This window comes from Oryx dammah, unplaced genomic scaffold (assembly GCF_014754425.2).
Source record: "Oryx dammah isolate SB20612 unplaced genomic scaffold, SCBI_Odam_1.1 HiC_scaffold_29, whole genome shotgun sequence".
Taxonomy (NCBI): Eukaryota; Metazoa; Chordata; class Mammalia; order Artiodactyla; family Bovidae; genus Oryx; species Oryx dammah.
In genome coordinates this window covers 67942247-67955818 of record NW_024070213.1, presented here as the reverse complement: position 1 = coordinate 67955818, position 13572 = coordinate 67942247, and the positions used below count along the sequence as shown (strand labels likewise).

At 38.0% G+C, this 13572-nt stretch overlaps 1 protein-coding gene across 2 annotated transcripts in view; it reads right to left on the bottom strand.

The window, feature by feature from the left end:
- The window catches only part of SRGAP1 (SLIT-ROBO Rho GTPase activating protein 1), a 295760-nt gene that overhangs the window by 82464 nt on the left and 199724 nt on the right, over positions 1-13572 (bottom strand). For both annotated transcript variants that reach the window (XM_040233367.1, XM_040233368.1), the window contains exon 6: positions 13112-13240. In XM_040233367.1, coding sequence (XP_040089301.1) covers positions 13112-13240 — 129 coding nt within the window. The remainder of the gene's footprint in view (positions 1-13111; positions 13241-13572) is intronic.

Here is a 13572-nt window from a genome sequence, read left to right as displayed (position 1 = left end):
GTCAGAGAATCAACTTGATTAAAAATTTCTTGATGTAAAAAAGCAGACAGTAGTTGCCACATCACAATTACAAATGAAAGTAAAATACAGTTGTGAAATGTGACAATCAGCCTCTGCATTCATACATTTCCAGTGGAATCAGCTTCTCTCAAATATAGAGACTGATTTTCAATTGATTAAAAAATTCTAGCTTTGGATGAGCAAAGTCCTCTTTTATTCCTCTTATTCCTCAAAAATACATAATGGTTCTGTGTAGCAGTTTTATATACATCAGAGGGACTGAAAATTATTCTTTCAATAACCCCTCATCTTAGGAAAGCATGAATTTGTAAAGAAAATGGCCTCATTTCTATGAGATATTTTAGTGTTTCAACATACCCTACCATTCTAAAAGAATCAGATTCAACTTGATTTTAATGAAGCAGATCGTACAAGCTGCTTTATTTTACGAGGACAGATCCCAGTGGAACTTAATAGAAAATTGATATTGAGAGGAAAGAAACAATCCAGAGAAAAGTTTTTCCTCCCCTCCAAAAAAACCAAGTCTCTTTTCAACATAAAAGAGAACGGGAAAAACAGAAGGACGAAGGAAAAAGAGGAAGAAAGTAATCCAACCCCAACTATCTACTTGAATTACAGCTCTGAAAAATACATACCAAATTTTCAATATTTCCAGATTTAGTTCACTCCTCAAATTTCTAAGTGTGGTTTCTTTGGGGAGTAAATGTCAAGATTCTAAAAGTACCCATGCATGTTTCTACGTCCAGTTCAGCCAGGCAAATCTGGTGGGTCTGGTCCCAGTAAGAGACCTTTGAATTCACTACGGTTTCCTAATAATCTAGGGAGAAGCATGCATGTGGTTTAGTAACTGACCCAGGGGCCTCCTTGGGTGCCTCCGGGACTCTGAGAACAACACGTAGAAGATTTCTGTGACGAACTTTGATGGAAAATTTCCTTCTCTGACCTTTACCGGTACTTTTTGGTCTGTGAGGTAACTGGCATGATTTTGTTACTTGTGATATGCAGCATCTTCTACACTCCAGGTTTTTAAACCATCCTGAACTTTAAAAGAAACAAGAAACAGGAATAAAATTCTTCTTCAAGGTCTCCTGAGACAGCAAGGGCTGTCACAATCATTTTTTTTTTTTTCTAAATTGGAAGCGAAAATGACACTGGATATATTAAGATTCAAGATACTTGGTTAAAAGGCCTAAAGTAATTCTATGGAGCTTATGAATTATTAATGACAATATGAAAAGCCAGTTTTTGAACAAAGAGTTGAATTATAACCCAGGTGCATTTAATGATGAAAATACTTAAGAAACCAATAAAATGTTTCATAAAAACAAAATAGTGTTGTTTGATGGACGAAAACCTCTGAATGGATATATTAAATTATGGATTAAAGCTGGGGAAAGAAAGACTGTTGGAAGTTGAAGGGTGTATTTTTTTTTTCACATCCTATGAGCTGCCAAGATAGATTCCACTAGGCATTAGTCTAAATCACCACAGTAAGGCTAATTGCCTTAGGCAAAAGGGCTGCAAATCGGATAAGAAATGAAGATAAAATTTAGGTATTGTGGCCTGTGACAAATACTTTCTCTTACCCCAAAGGTTGAGAGATCAATTGAAGTATATACTTGGTGGGTAAAATGTCAGAAAGTTAGGTATAACTGGATCATAGCTGTTCAGGGAGGTAATTTTTATTGGGGGGAAATAAACTCCATGACATGAGGAACCCTAGGGGGGTGGAAGTTTGGACTTAGACAGGATTACCATAATGGAACATCATGGGAAATAAGTCCCACATACATGCTTCCGGAACAGTAATGGCCAATGTCATTTGCAAAGCAGCCTCCAGCCTGTGACTGCAAAATTAAGCAGTGGTCATGAGAATGGAGAGGGAAGCAACTTGTGCGGAAGTATTCTATCTTAACATCATCACTCCTTTTAATAAGCTTGGCCTTGACCATTTCAGAACCACGGATATTGGGTAAGGACTTGGTCTACACCGTCTTTTGAGTCCCTGAAAAATAGTGCAGCCCAAGCAAACTGAACTGTAAGACACAGCTTTCACGTGATGATGGGTAGCCTTCCAAGGACCAGAAATAGACATGCTCATTGCTTTTACGGTAGATGCCAAATGAAGAAAGTTGAGTTCTTTGTCTTTCACTAATCTCTCCTTTAGCTTTCACCCAAGACACCAACAACACATTTTATGACAGAGAGGCCTCTTGTGGGATTGAACTGGATGTGTAAACTACAAGCAACTTTTACAAACCTGCTTTCAGGTCTGGGTACCTGACAACCCAGAGCTGACAATTTAATTTTTGTTCCTGCTTTAACAACTGCAGCCAAACATTTAGCAAAACTTGTTTGGGATTTCTCTTTAGCAAGGAAAAGGTCAAGAGGGTACATCTGTGTGATAGGAATGGATACAAAGCAGGAAACAGGAGAAGGAGAACTGAGATTGCAGATGCTGGAGCCCAGGAGTACACTGAAAAATCTTTTGTTGCCTAATTCAGCTCCCACCCACAGGGGCAAGCGTTTCCTTTAGAGAAGCTGTACTGGACTCATTTTTCCCCAGGCCAAACCTCTGTAACTTCTGAGTCAAATCACAATAGAGGAGACAGAACAAATCAAGCAAGTCCCAATAAATACAGGTCAGGTTGTACATGCCATGAAGAAAGAAGTCAGAGGAACAGGGAGTGCTAGGGGTAAAGGGTGCTGCTATTTTATACAGGGCAGCTGGGTGCCACATGAATGAAAAGAAGGAATCAGTCTTGGAAAGTTCTGAAACAAAGAGTGCTCTAGACAAAAAAAAAAAAAAAAGAGAGAGAGAGAGAGAAAGGCCCTAGGCAAGAAAAAACTGAGTGTGTGTGGGTAACAGAAAGGCCTGAAGCTTGCGGACTTAGAGGAATGTTGCAAGAGATGACACGGGGTGGCAGATGAGTGCCAGTTCACATAGGGTCTTGGTGAATAGCTTGAATTTTATTCTAATGAAGAGTTTTAAAATAGGGGTTACAGGTCTGATTGATCTTTTTTAGTAATTTGATTTATTGGAAAGAGAATAAACTATTGATTGGAAGGTCTTAGTGAAGCTGGTTGTCTTTCCTAAGGGGAGGTAAGAGATGAAGAGGCTTTGTCTAGGAGACTGAGAATGCAGGGAGTGAGAAATACCAAGGTTTGGGATATTTTGGACGTAGAGATGGTTTACATGTGGGGAATGAGAGAACTGAGTTTTTGGCCTGGGCAACTGAGTGGAATGTGGTATCATTTTCTGAGATGTAAAGAAAGAAAAAGTTATGTGTGCAGAGGATGATGATAACAGGGACAAACGTTCAAGGTTAGAGATGTTCAGGGGGCAGTGGATATGCAAATATGAAGCCCAGAAAGATGATCAAGCCTGGTAGCAAAAATAAGATAAGATATCATAAGGACCATAGGATAGTATTGAGGCAAGGGACCAAGAGAAAAAACATCCAGGGATCACGTCTTAGGCAACTTTGAACATTCAGAGGTACAGCCAAGATGGAAAAGCGAGCACCGGAGTCTGAGAAACGGCAGCCTCTGATGCGGTGGAACCAGGTGGATGCAATTCTTTAACAAAGGCCCGTGGCACCTTCCTTGGAAGGAATGTTTGAGGCCATCCACTTCGGTCACCCAACTCATTTCAGTTTTTAAATACCCTTTTTTCTACAAAGGGATAAAAACATGCATACATCAATTTACATGATAACTACACTGGCCTAACCCATTTAACATGATCTCTTTATAATTTTCCTAATAAGAGTTCAGGCCTAATGGGGACTGCAGTGTTAAAATTTGGCAGGTTTTCACAGATAAATCTTAATACTATTATGTAGTAGGGGGAAAAGTCAAACTAATTAAGGAAAACCTGAACTCTGAATAAGTTGCTTTTTAATTAAATGTCTGTGTGAGGATAAAAGTTTTAGGACAGCTGATGATTTAGAAATGATAAAAATAAACATGGCATGCAAAATATATAATCTAATTTCAATCTTATTCTGTACAAATGGCTAATAAAACACATGACAGAAATCTCTACCAAGAAAATTAGCTGGAGTAGGGGGATTCTGTAACAGTAAGATTTATCCTTCAAGCTTCAAAGTGATCGCAAACTTTTATGGGGAGTAACTGGAGACTGCGAAACTGTCCTGAAAGAATGACAAATATTTTATTATTACAGGGCAGGTGCGCGGGGACAAAGCATTAACAGAATCTTACGGTTGAGGATTTTGTTTCTCTGACTGCCTTTTGAGGGTGGGGAGGTGTAGAACTGGACTGAGAGAGGTTACATGATCAGTTCTGCAACCTTAAAACCAGTTGTTTTAAGAATCTGAGATATACAGAGTGATGAATATGATTCCAGATCAGAGATTCCTAGCATTAAGACTTGTACTCTCCCTAATTATCTTCTCTTAGCAAATCACAATCACTTAAACATTTTAGCATCAATCAAAAATATTTGCTGCTTGTATGGTTTTTCTTCTGGTTGTAATACATCCTAATTTTTAAATTAGCTATGGTCTCTTCTGCACTTAATGTTGGAGATATTTAATGATAACAGATACAAAATCTATTATTTTTGAAACTACAATCTATTTTACTCTATAATATGCCTTTAAACTCCCAAATCAATTAAATTTCCTTTGCCCAATACTTGCAATTCATATTAATTTTTTAGAATGACATAATAAAAACCTGACTATAAAATTAACTTTGTTCATTTCCCAACTGACGCCAAAATAAGATATTGTTAACTCTACAAACTAAAATTTACTTAGAACTTTCTAGACAGAGGAATCTTAACAGTCTTCTGGTTAAGTGACCCTCTGGATTAGCTAACCCTCAGTTCATTTTATAAAGCAGAGGTCAGCCAACTGGCCTGTGAGCAAAATCCAGCCCATGACCTGACATAGTCAATGAAGTTTGATTGCAACACGACCACGGCGATGTGCTTACTTACTGTCTGTGGCTACTTCCGCACTAGAGTTGAGTAGGGACGGAGGCTGTAAGGCTCACAAAGTCTAAAATATTTACTGCGTGAACCCTTACAGAGAGTGGTAAACTCCTTCTCTAAAGCACAGTGACGAATGCCAAAGCACTGTGAACGTGTAGAGAGCAGCCAGCAGGCTCTCTCTAGTGTGCCATGCTTAAGCACTCAGTCATGTCCGACTCTTTGTGACCCCATAGGCTGCAGACCCCAGGCTCCTCTGTCCATGGGGACTCTCCAGACAAGAATACTGGAATGGGTTGCCATGCCCTCCTACAGGGGATCTTCCCAACCCAGCAATCGAACCCAGGTCTCCCGCATTGCAGGAGATTCATTGCTCAGATTCACTACCATCTGAGCCACCAGGTAATATTTTTGCTCAATTAGTCTAGGCTTTCATGAGCTGATTGTACAGTATTTGTACCATTTATATTTATTATAATTAAATACTGAATGGATAAAATAGTTGAGAAAAGAGTTGTTGAAATATAAGAGTAAACAAAATTGTTATCAAATTAGTTTATCAATTGCCAGCTATATAAGATTGTGAAAACATTGTAAATATTCACAATATTTTTTCTTGTATGATTAAAAAACTCAAAAGTAGAAATCATAGTTAATACACAATGGGAGTTGGTGTACAAAGGAAGACTATTTAAAACTCTGTACAAAAAGATAAATCATAATTTAAAAACTGGCAAGTTCAAGTACATTGGTGTACTTTAGATTAAAATATTTAAGGCTGGTTTTTATGATGTTTTCTAACTCTCTGCTTTTTCTGTTTCTAAATATAAAACATGCCAAATTTACAGACAAGTGCCAAACATATACAGTTGGCTCTCCATATCTGTAGGTGTCACACTCACGGATATGAAGGCCTGACTAACTGTAAGGGATTTGAGAACCTTTGGATTTTGATATCCACGGGGGGTCCTGGAACCAATTTCCCATAGAAACAAAGGGCAATTGCATTCTTTCAAATAAATAAAGCATTAGAGATATTTCATAATTCCTCTGCCTCCCCCCTCCCCCAATGCAAACCCTTTCCATCTCCCTAAAGATAACACAGTATCTGGAGTATCCAAACTTAACATTGATAGGTAAAGGTGAAGTTCAACTAAAACAGATAAAATTTGAATTATTAAATTAAGATAAAAACATTAGATCACCTCCATGTCTATACGAAAGACTTGAAATTTACTATCAAAGTACTGAATTATTAAAGTTTTTAGACCTGTAGTAATTAACAAAACAGGATTCCATTAAATAAGGTGACAAAGATATATAAGTTAATAGTCTGAAGTATCTGAAAATATTTTCTTAAATTGTCATTATTAATTTACACTCTTCCCAAGGAGCAAGCTAAGATCATGGCATCCAGTCCCATCACTTCATGGCAAGTAGACAGGGAAACAATGGAAACACTGAGAGACTTTATTTTTTTTGGCTCCAAATCACTGCAGATGGTGATTTAAGCCATGAAATTAAAAGACGTTTGCTCCTTGGAAGAAAAGCAATGACCAACTTAGACAGCATATTAAAAAAGCAGAGACATTACTTTGCCAACAAAGGTCCATCTAGTAAAAGCTATAGTGTTTCCAGTAGTCTTGTATGGATGTGACAGTTGGACTATAAAGCTGAGGACTGAAGAATTGATGCTTTTGAACTGTGGTGTTGGAGAAGACTCTTGAGAATCCCTTGGGGTGCAAGGAGACCCAACCAGTCCATACTAAAGGAAATCAGTCTTGAATATTCATTGGAAGGACTAATGCTGATGCTGAAACTCGAATACTTTGGCCCCCTGATGCAAAGAACTGACTCATTAGAAAAGACCCTGATGCTGGGAAAGATTGAAGGCGGGAGAAGAAGGGGATGACAGAGGATGAGATGGTTGGATGGCATCACTGACTTGATGGACATGATGAGTTTGAGCAAGCTCTGGGAATTGGTGATGGACAGGGAAGCCTGGTGTGCTGCAGTCCATAGGGTCACAAAGAGTTGGATAAAACTGAGCGACTGAAGTGACGAAGCAAGCATCTTAATTTCATGGCTGCAGTCACTGCCCACAGAGATTTTTGGAGCTTGCTCCTCAGAAGAAATGCTATGACAAACCTACAGAGCATATTAAAAAGCAGAGACATCACTTTGCTGACAAAAATCCATCTAGTCAAAGCTATGGTTTTTACAGGAGTCTTGTACAGATGTGAGAGTTGGACTATAAAGAAAGCTGAGCACCGAAGAATTGATGGTTTCGAACTGTGGCATTAGAGGAGACTCTTGAGAGTCCCTTGGACAGCAAGGAGATCAAACCAGTCAATCCCAAAGGAAATCAACCCGAATTTTCACTGGAAGGACTGAGGCTGAAGCTGAAGCTCCAATACTTTGGCTACCTGATGTGAAGAACTGACTCACTGGAAAGGACCCTGATGCTGGGAAAGATCGAGGGCAGGAGAAGGGGACGACAGAGAATGAGACCATCGTACGGCATCACTGACTCAATGGACATGAGTTTGAGCAAGCTTTGGGAGACAGTGAAGGACAGGGAAGCCTAGTGTGCTTCCCTGTCCATGGGGTGGCAAAGAGCTGGATATGACTGAGTGACTGAACAACAATTTGTACTCTCAAGAAAGCATTTCATTGACCAAGAGTAAATTATTGCTCAGATGTTGCTGAGTACCAAATTAGTAGATTCCCCTGGAGAAGGAAATGGCAACCTACTCCAGTATTCTTGCCTGGAAAATTCCATGGACAGAGGAACCTGAGAGGCTACAGACCATGGGGTTGCAAAGAGTTGGCCACGACTGAGCACATCAGCAATTTAATAAAGTCCAAATTCAAAAGGTTTTAGAATATCCATAGTCTGTTGCAAGGAAAAAAACCTAAACTATATGGTGGAGGAATCAAAGATATACCACTGTAAGCTACTGATCAGTTTCATATTACTATTGGTGGGTTAAACTTATGTTGTTACACACCTACTTAAGATGCAGCAATACCACCCATGATGTATACTGTTGCAAAGTGCTTAACTTGAATCCATAAAGTTTATGGATATGTGTTTGCTTTGTAGGAAATATAGGGGATAGAGAAATGGGCTATATAACATCACAACAACTTATCGCACAAATTGAGAGGCTGAAACTTTCTCTGAAACTACTGTCTCCTTAACAACTGTCTCTTCAACAAGGGACTTGGCTGGATAAAAACAGACTGAAGGGACATACCACCCAGATGCAATGTGTGCTCCTAAATTGAATCTGGTCCTAACATACCAGCTGAGAAACACTTTTGGGGGTCACAAGTGAGAATATAGTCTGGTTATTAGATGACATAGAAATTTTCTGAAATGGAAGGATGGACATCAATGACTAGACAAAGTGAGTTATAAAGCTGTATGTAAAATGTGATTTCGTACTCTCTGTATGATCTAAAAATGTATGTGTGGACACAGAAAAAGTCTACATTTTAATAGGGACCATTTTGGGCAGTAAGTATGAGATCTTTTTATTTTTGCTTATAGTATTTCCTAGATTTCTATAATAATGTACTGCTTCTATAAAGACTAACTTTAAAATATAAATTCTATGGAAAATTGATATGACTTTTAAAATATCAACTCATCATCATCTATCATAGAAAATGTATGAGACAGATACAGACTTGAGCAGAAGCCTAGAGAGACTGGAGGTTTGTATAAGAAACTCTCAACTTGAGTTCTTTGACTATGTATAATGCTTTGATCTAATCAAGAGATTTAGTATCTTCTGTGTCCTTTCACATACAAAATGTTTTAAAGTGCATTAAAAATATTGTCAATTTTTTCTCACTAGAGGTAATAACGACCCTTCTAATTATTAGAGAGCTCAGTATAAAAGGCATTTTGCTAAATAGGCTCATAAAGCATAAAAGATTCTAGTTGCCTTTGCATTATAATCAGTTTCTTTTTCACCATGAAAGGTCAAGCTTAATGATTTTTAGGATTACCACTATATACGCAAATTGGAGTCTTAGAAAGCAGCCACTTTACAAAGTACAGAGCCACACTCTGATAGCCTTAAAAGTGAGTCAACGAACAGGAATTACAATTTTCACTAAGAGTACTCAGTTTCTTTTGAATATGACAATATACTAATATCAATTTCATATCATTTATTTTTATTTTTTATTTTTTGTATGTATATAAGGTTTTATTTCTCTGGGGAAAATACCCTGTATTGAGATTGCTGAGCTGTATAATAAGTATATGTTTAAACTTCAAATAAATTTCCAGACTGATTTTTTCACAGTGGCAAAATTCATCTTTAAGTTGTATCACTTGAGAACTGTTCACATTTTAAATTTAAGGCTGATCTTTAAAAAAAAATTCAGCTATTTGAAAATAGCTGGTATATTTAACTATTATTTATTTAAAACAGAATTATTTCAACCTAGAGGTTAAAGTCTGAGTTTGAAACCCAACAAGAGCTGTGTAACATTGGGGAAGTTACACAGTGCAGCTAAGTCTCAGTAGTATTTACCTCTCAAAGTTATAATGATTAGATGAGACTATGCTTAGAAACCTAGGTGCCTGTCACATAGTAAGAGGTCAATAAATATCTACAAACATGATGGTAACTCTTATAAACTTGACATGTTCTTCTTGTCCTATATATCCTAATAGTATCGATGCTACCGTCCATCTCCATATGGATGCCCCATAGGTATCTCAACCTTACTATCAATAGATGTAGCAGAATTACTGCTCCTTTCCAGAGTCCCCATCTCAGCAAAGGGTATTATCATTAACCTAGTTATTCAAGACCTGAGCTAGGAGTCATTTCTATCCTTTTTAAAAAACAAACAAAAAACCCACCACTCTAATTTTCTCTTAGTCCTATTTTCAATACATTTTTAATCCAAACACTTCTCACAGGTATATCAGTATCATGCCAGTCCAAGCCAGCATCATCTCTAGCCTGGAAAAGCACAAAAGACTCTAGATATAGCTTGCTTTTTTCACACTTGTCCTCCTCACCCACCTTAGCCTGTTTTCCACCCAGAAGGCAGAGTGAGTCAAACGTAAACTAGGTGATGTCACTTCCTTGCTTAAAACCCTTCAATGGCTTCACCTCAAACTTAGAACAAAATCTAACCTATTTTCCTTGCCCCAAGGCCCCTAAATGATTGGGCTTCTGCCTCCCGTCTCTCCTAGCACCTTTTCCTCACTTGCTCCACTCCAGCCATCCTGGTCTCCTTTGCTATTCCTCAAGTACCTTGAACTTGCCAAACACACCTCCAACTCTATACCTGTAGCCTTGCCAGTCTTTCTGTATGAGGGATTTCTTCCCTGTTGGCAATAAAGCTTGCAGCTCACTTTTCTGCTCAAACATCAGGCTTTTCTGACTACATCATCAAAAAAAGCACCCCCACGGCTCTATTTTATTTTTCTTCACGGCACTGTTACTACTACAATGTACTACAATAAGCATTGATTTATATACATATTAAACATAAATATTTAATATATGTCCATATTACACACATATCACATACAGATAATATATATGTGTATATTTTTTATGGCTTGTCTTCCTAGCTAAACACCACAAAGTGAGGACTCTGTTTTGTTTATTGATGGATCCCCATTATCGACTAGTGCTTGGCACCTCGTAGGCAATAAAGAAGTACTTTTCAAGATCAGGGACTTCCCTGGTGGCTGAGATGGAAAAGAATCTGCCTGCAATTCAGGAGACCTGGGTTTTATCTCTGGGTAGGGAAAACCCGCTGGAGAAGGGAATAGGAACCCACTCTAGTATTCTTGCCTTGGAGAATCCCATGGATAGAGGAGCCTGGCGGGCTACAGTCCATAGGGTCACAAAGAATCAGACACAACTGAAGGACTGATACTTTCATACTTCCTTTCAAGATTAACTTATCCTCATATTAAATTGGCTTGAGTTTAGCCAAATACTCCAATCACTAAAATAAGCCCTAAACAAAACAAGCAAGCTCAGTGTTACACAGAATTAGTCCTCTATATTCCATCTATTTTGCAGAATCCTTACAGATCTAAGTTTGAAAATAGGGTCAGAATTTTTTTTTTAAATTTTTATTCAGGAAAGCTAACAGCAATCTAGCAGAAAAACATCCTTTCATTTTATCAGAGTGCTAAAAGAAAAAAAAATTTTTTTTAAAGCTTCTGTATTTAAAATAATTAAGTGCAACTAAGACCTGATGCAGTCAAGTAAGTAAATATTTAATAAATAATAGCTAAATATGTTAGAGAAGGCAATGGCACCCCACTCCAGTACTCTTGCCTGGAAAATCCCATGGATGGAGGAGCCTGGTAAGCTGCAGTCCATGAGGTCAATAAGAGTCAGAGACAACTGAGCGACTTCACTTTCACTTTTTACTTTCATGCATTGGAGAAGGAAATGGCAACCCACTCCAGTGTTCTTGCCTGGAGAATCCCAGGGACAGGGAAGCCTGGTGGGCTGTTGTCTATGGGGTCGCACAGAGTCAGACACAACTGAAGCGACTTAGCGGCAGCAGCAGCAGCTAAATATGTGGACTTAACTCACTACAAAAATTGTTGCCTTAACCTACTATATGTCTCAACTATGACACACTATAAGCCACAGAAAATAATTTTATATTATCATCACTGAATTCAAATACTGCAAAGCAGAATATGAGTAAAATTCCAGCAGATAACTCTGTACTTCTTTCACTTTATCTGTTTTCCTTATGACACATCACTTTTTATCTTTTATTTGCAGATACTGGTGTTTTTGGACACAGGATTTTTGTCTATTTCATCTTTGCATCTCCTCCAGTGTTAGCACTATGATTGGGCTACTCAGTGGACAATTTCTGATTGAAAGGATGAATGATGCTGAGGGCCAGAGTTGGCAATAAACATTATACAAATATAGTAATAGTTAAATACTTGAAAACTGAAAGTGTTGGTCACTCAGTTGTGTTTGCCTCTTTCTGACCCATTGGAGCCCTCTAGGTTCCTCTGTCCATGGAATTCTCCAGGCAAGAATCCTGGAGTGGGTAGCCATTCCTACTTGCAGATTTCTAAATGAGCCCAATTAGTGTTTTTATATCATATCCTGTTAGATAATAAAAGTGGTTTCTATGTATTCTATTTGCTTCACAGTATTTATCACAACTGTCATAAAGCAATCATTTGCATACGCATTTGCTTCACACCTGGCTTTTCCACTTTAAATTCCAAGGAGTAAGAAGTATACATTTAGGGACTTTCCTGGTGATCCAGTGGCTAAGACTCTGAGCTCCCAATGCAGGGGAGCTCAGGTCCAGGAACTAGATTCCACATGCTGCAACTAAAAGACCCAGTGCAGCCAAATAAAGTTTAAAAAAAAAAAAAAAAAGGAACTGTACATCTATGGCTTTTTATAGCCTTAGCATCTTATAATAGTAGGGGTTCAATAAATACATTTTGAATCAATGAATGAAGTTAGGGCTGTGCTACTGCACTATCTGAAAATGCCTGGAGTCCCTTCCCAGCTAGTTTTCTGGATACTGACAGCTTCACCGAACTCCCTGGTTTATTTTTCAGTGGTTTTAGGATGCACAGTGTTTCACATGCATCTTAAAATTTGTAGTATCTTAGTGCATACAAGGAGATCAAACCAGTCAATCCTAAAGGAAATCAACCCTGAATATTCACTGGAAGGCATGATGCTAAAGCTCCAATACTTTGGCAACCTGATGTGAAGAGCCAACTCACTGGAAAAGACCCTGATGTTGGGAAAGATTGAAGGCAGGTGGAGAAGGAGATGATGAAAGATGAGATAGTTGGATAGCATCATCACTGACTCAATGGACATGAGTTTGAACAAACTCCGGGAGATGGTAAAGGACAGGGAAACCTGGTATGCTGCAATACATGGGGTCGCAAAGAGTTGGACACGACTTAGCGACCAAACAACAATAACAAATCCTATGTAGTATAATTTGTAGTATTTTCCCCCCTGAGAATTACATAACATTGTTTTAATAAATGATGGTATTTTAGAATCAAGGAAATAGGGTTATTGCTAACTCCACCTTGATGTGAAAAATATAAAAACTTCAAGTACTTACATCAATTAAATCTGAAAGATCATGAATATAATACTTGAAAACTGAGGCATTGGTTGCTTCAAGGGTTAGGAGATATTCATTCCGTGCCTTAATTGATTTAAGCTTGTTTTCCGAATATTTTGCTTGTCTCTGGAAATGAAGAAGATCCAGGAATTGGGAAAAACAACAGTCATTTTAAAATCAGACAGGGAAACATACATGAATTTCTATTCATCTAAACGATTTATTCTACATATACAAATGACCTTCCAAGTCCTTTGAGAAAAGTGCAATTTGAATCTGATTTAAATAAATGAAAATTGCCCAGCGACGGAGAATAGCAACAATGTATTTGGGCATCAGGCCCATTTGCAATGAAATCTGTTTTGTTAATATTCAAAATTCTCTACATTGTGTACTAGATACTTGGCATTTACCACTAAACAACGTCCAGCTGTTATTACATGATTTTTATGTTTCTT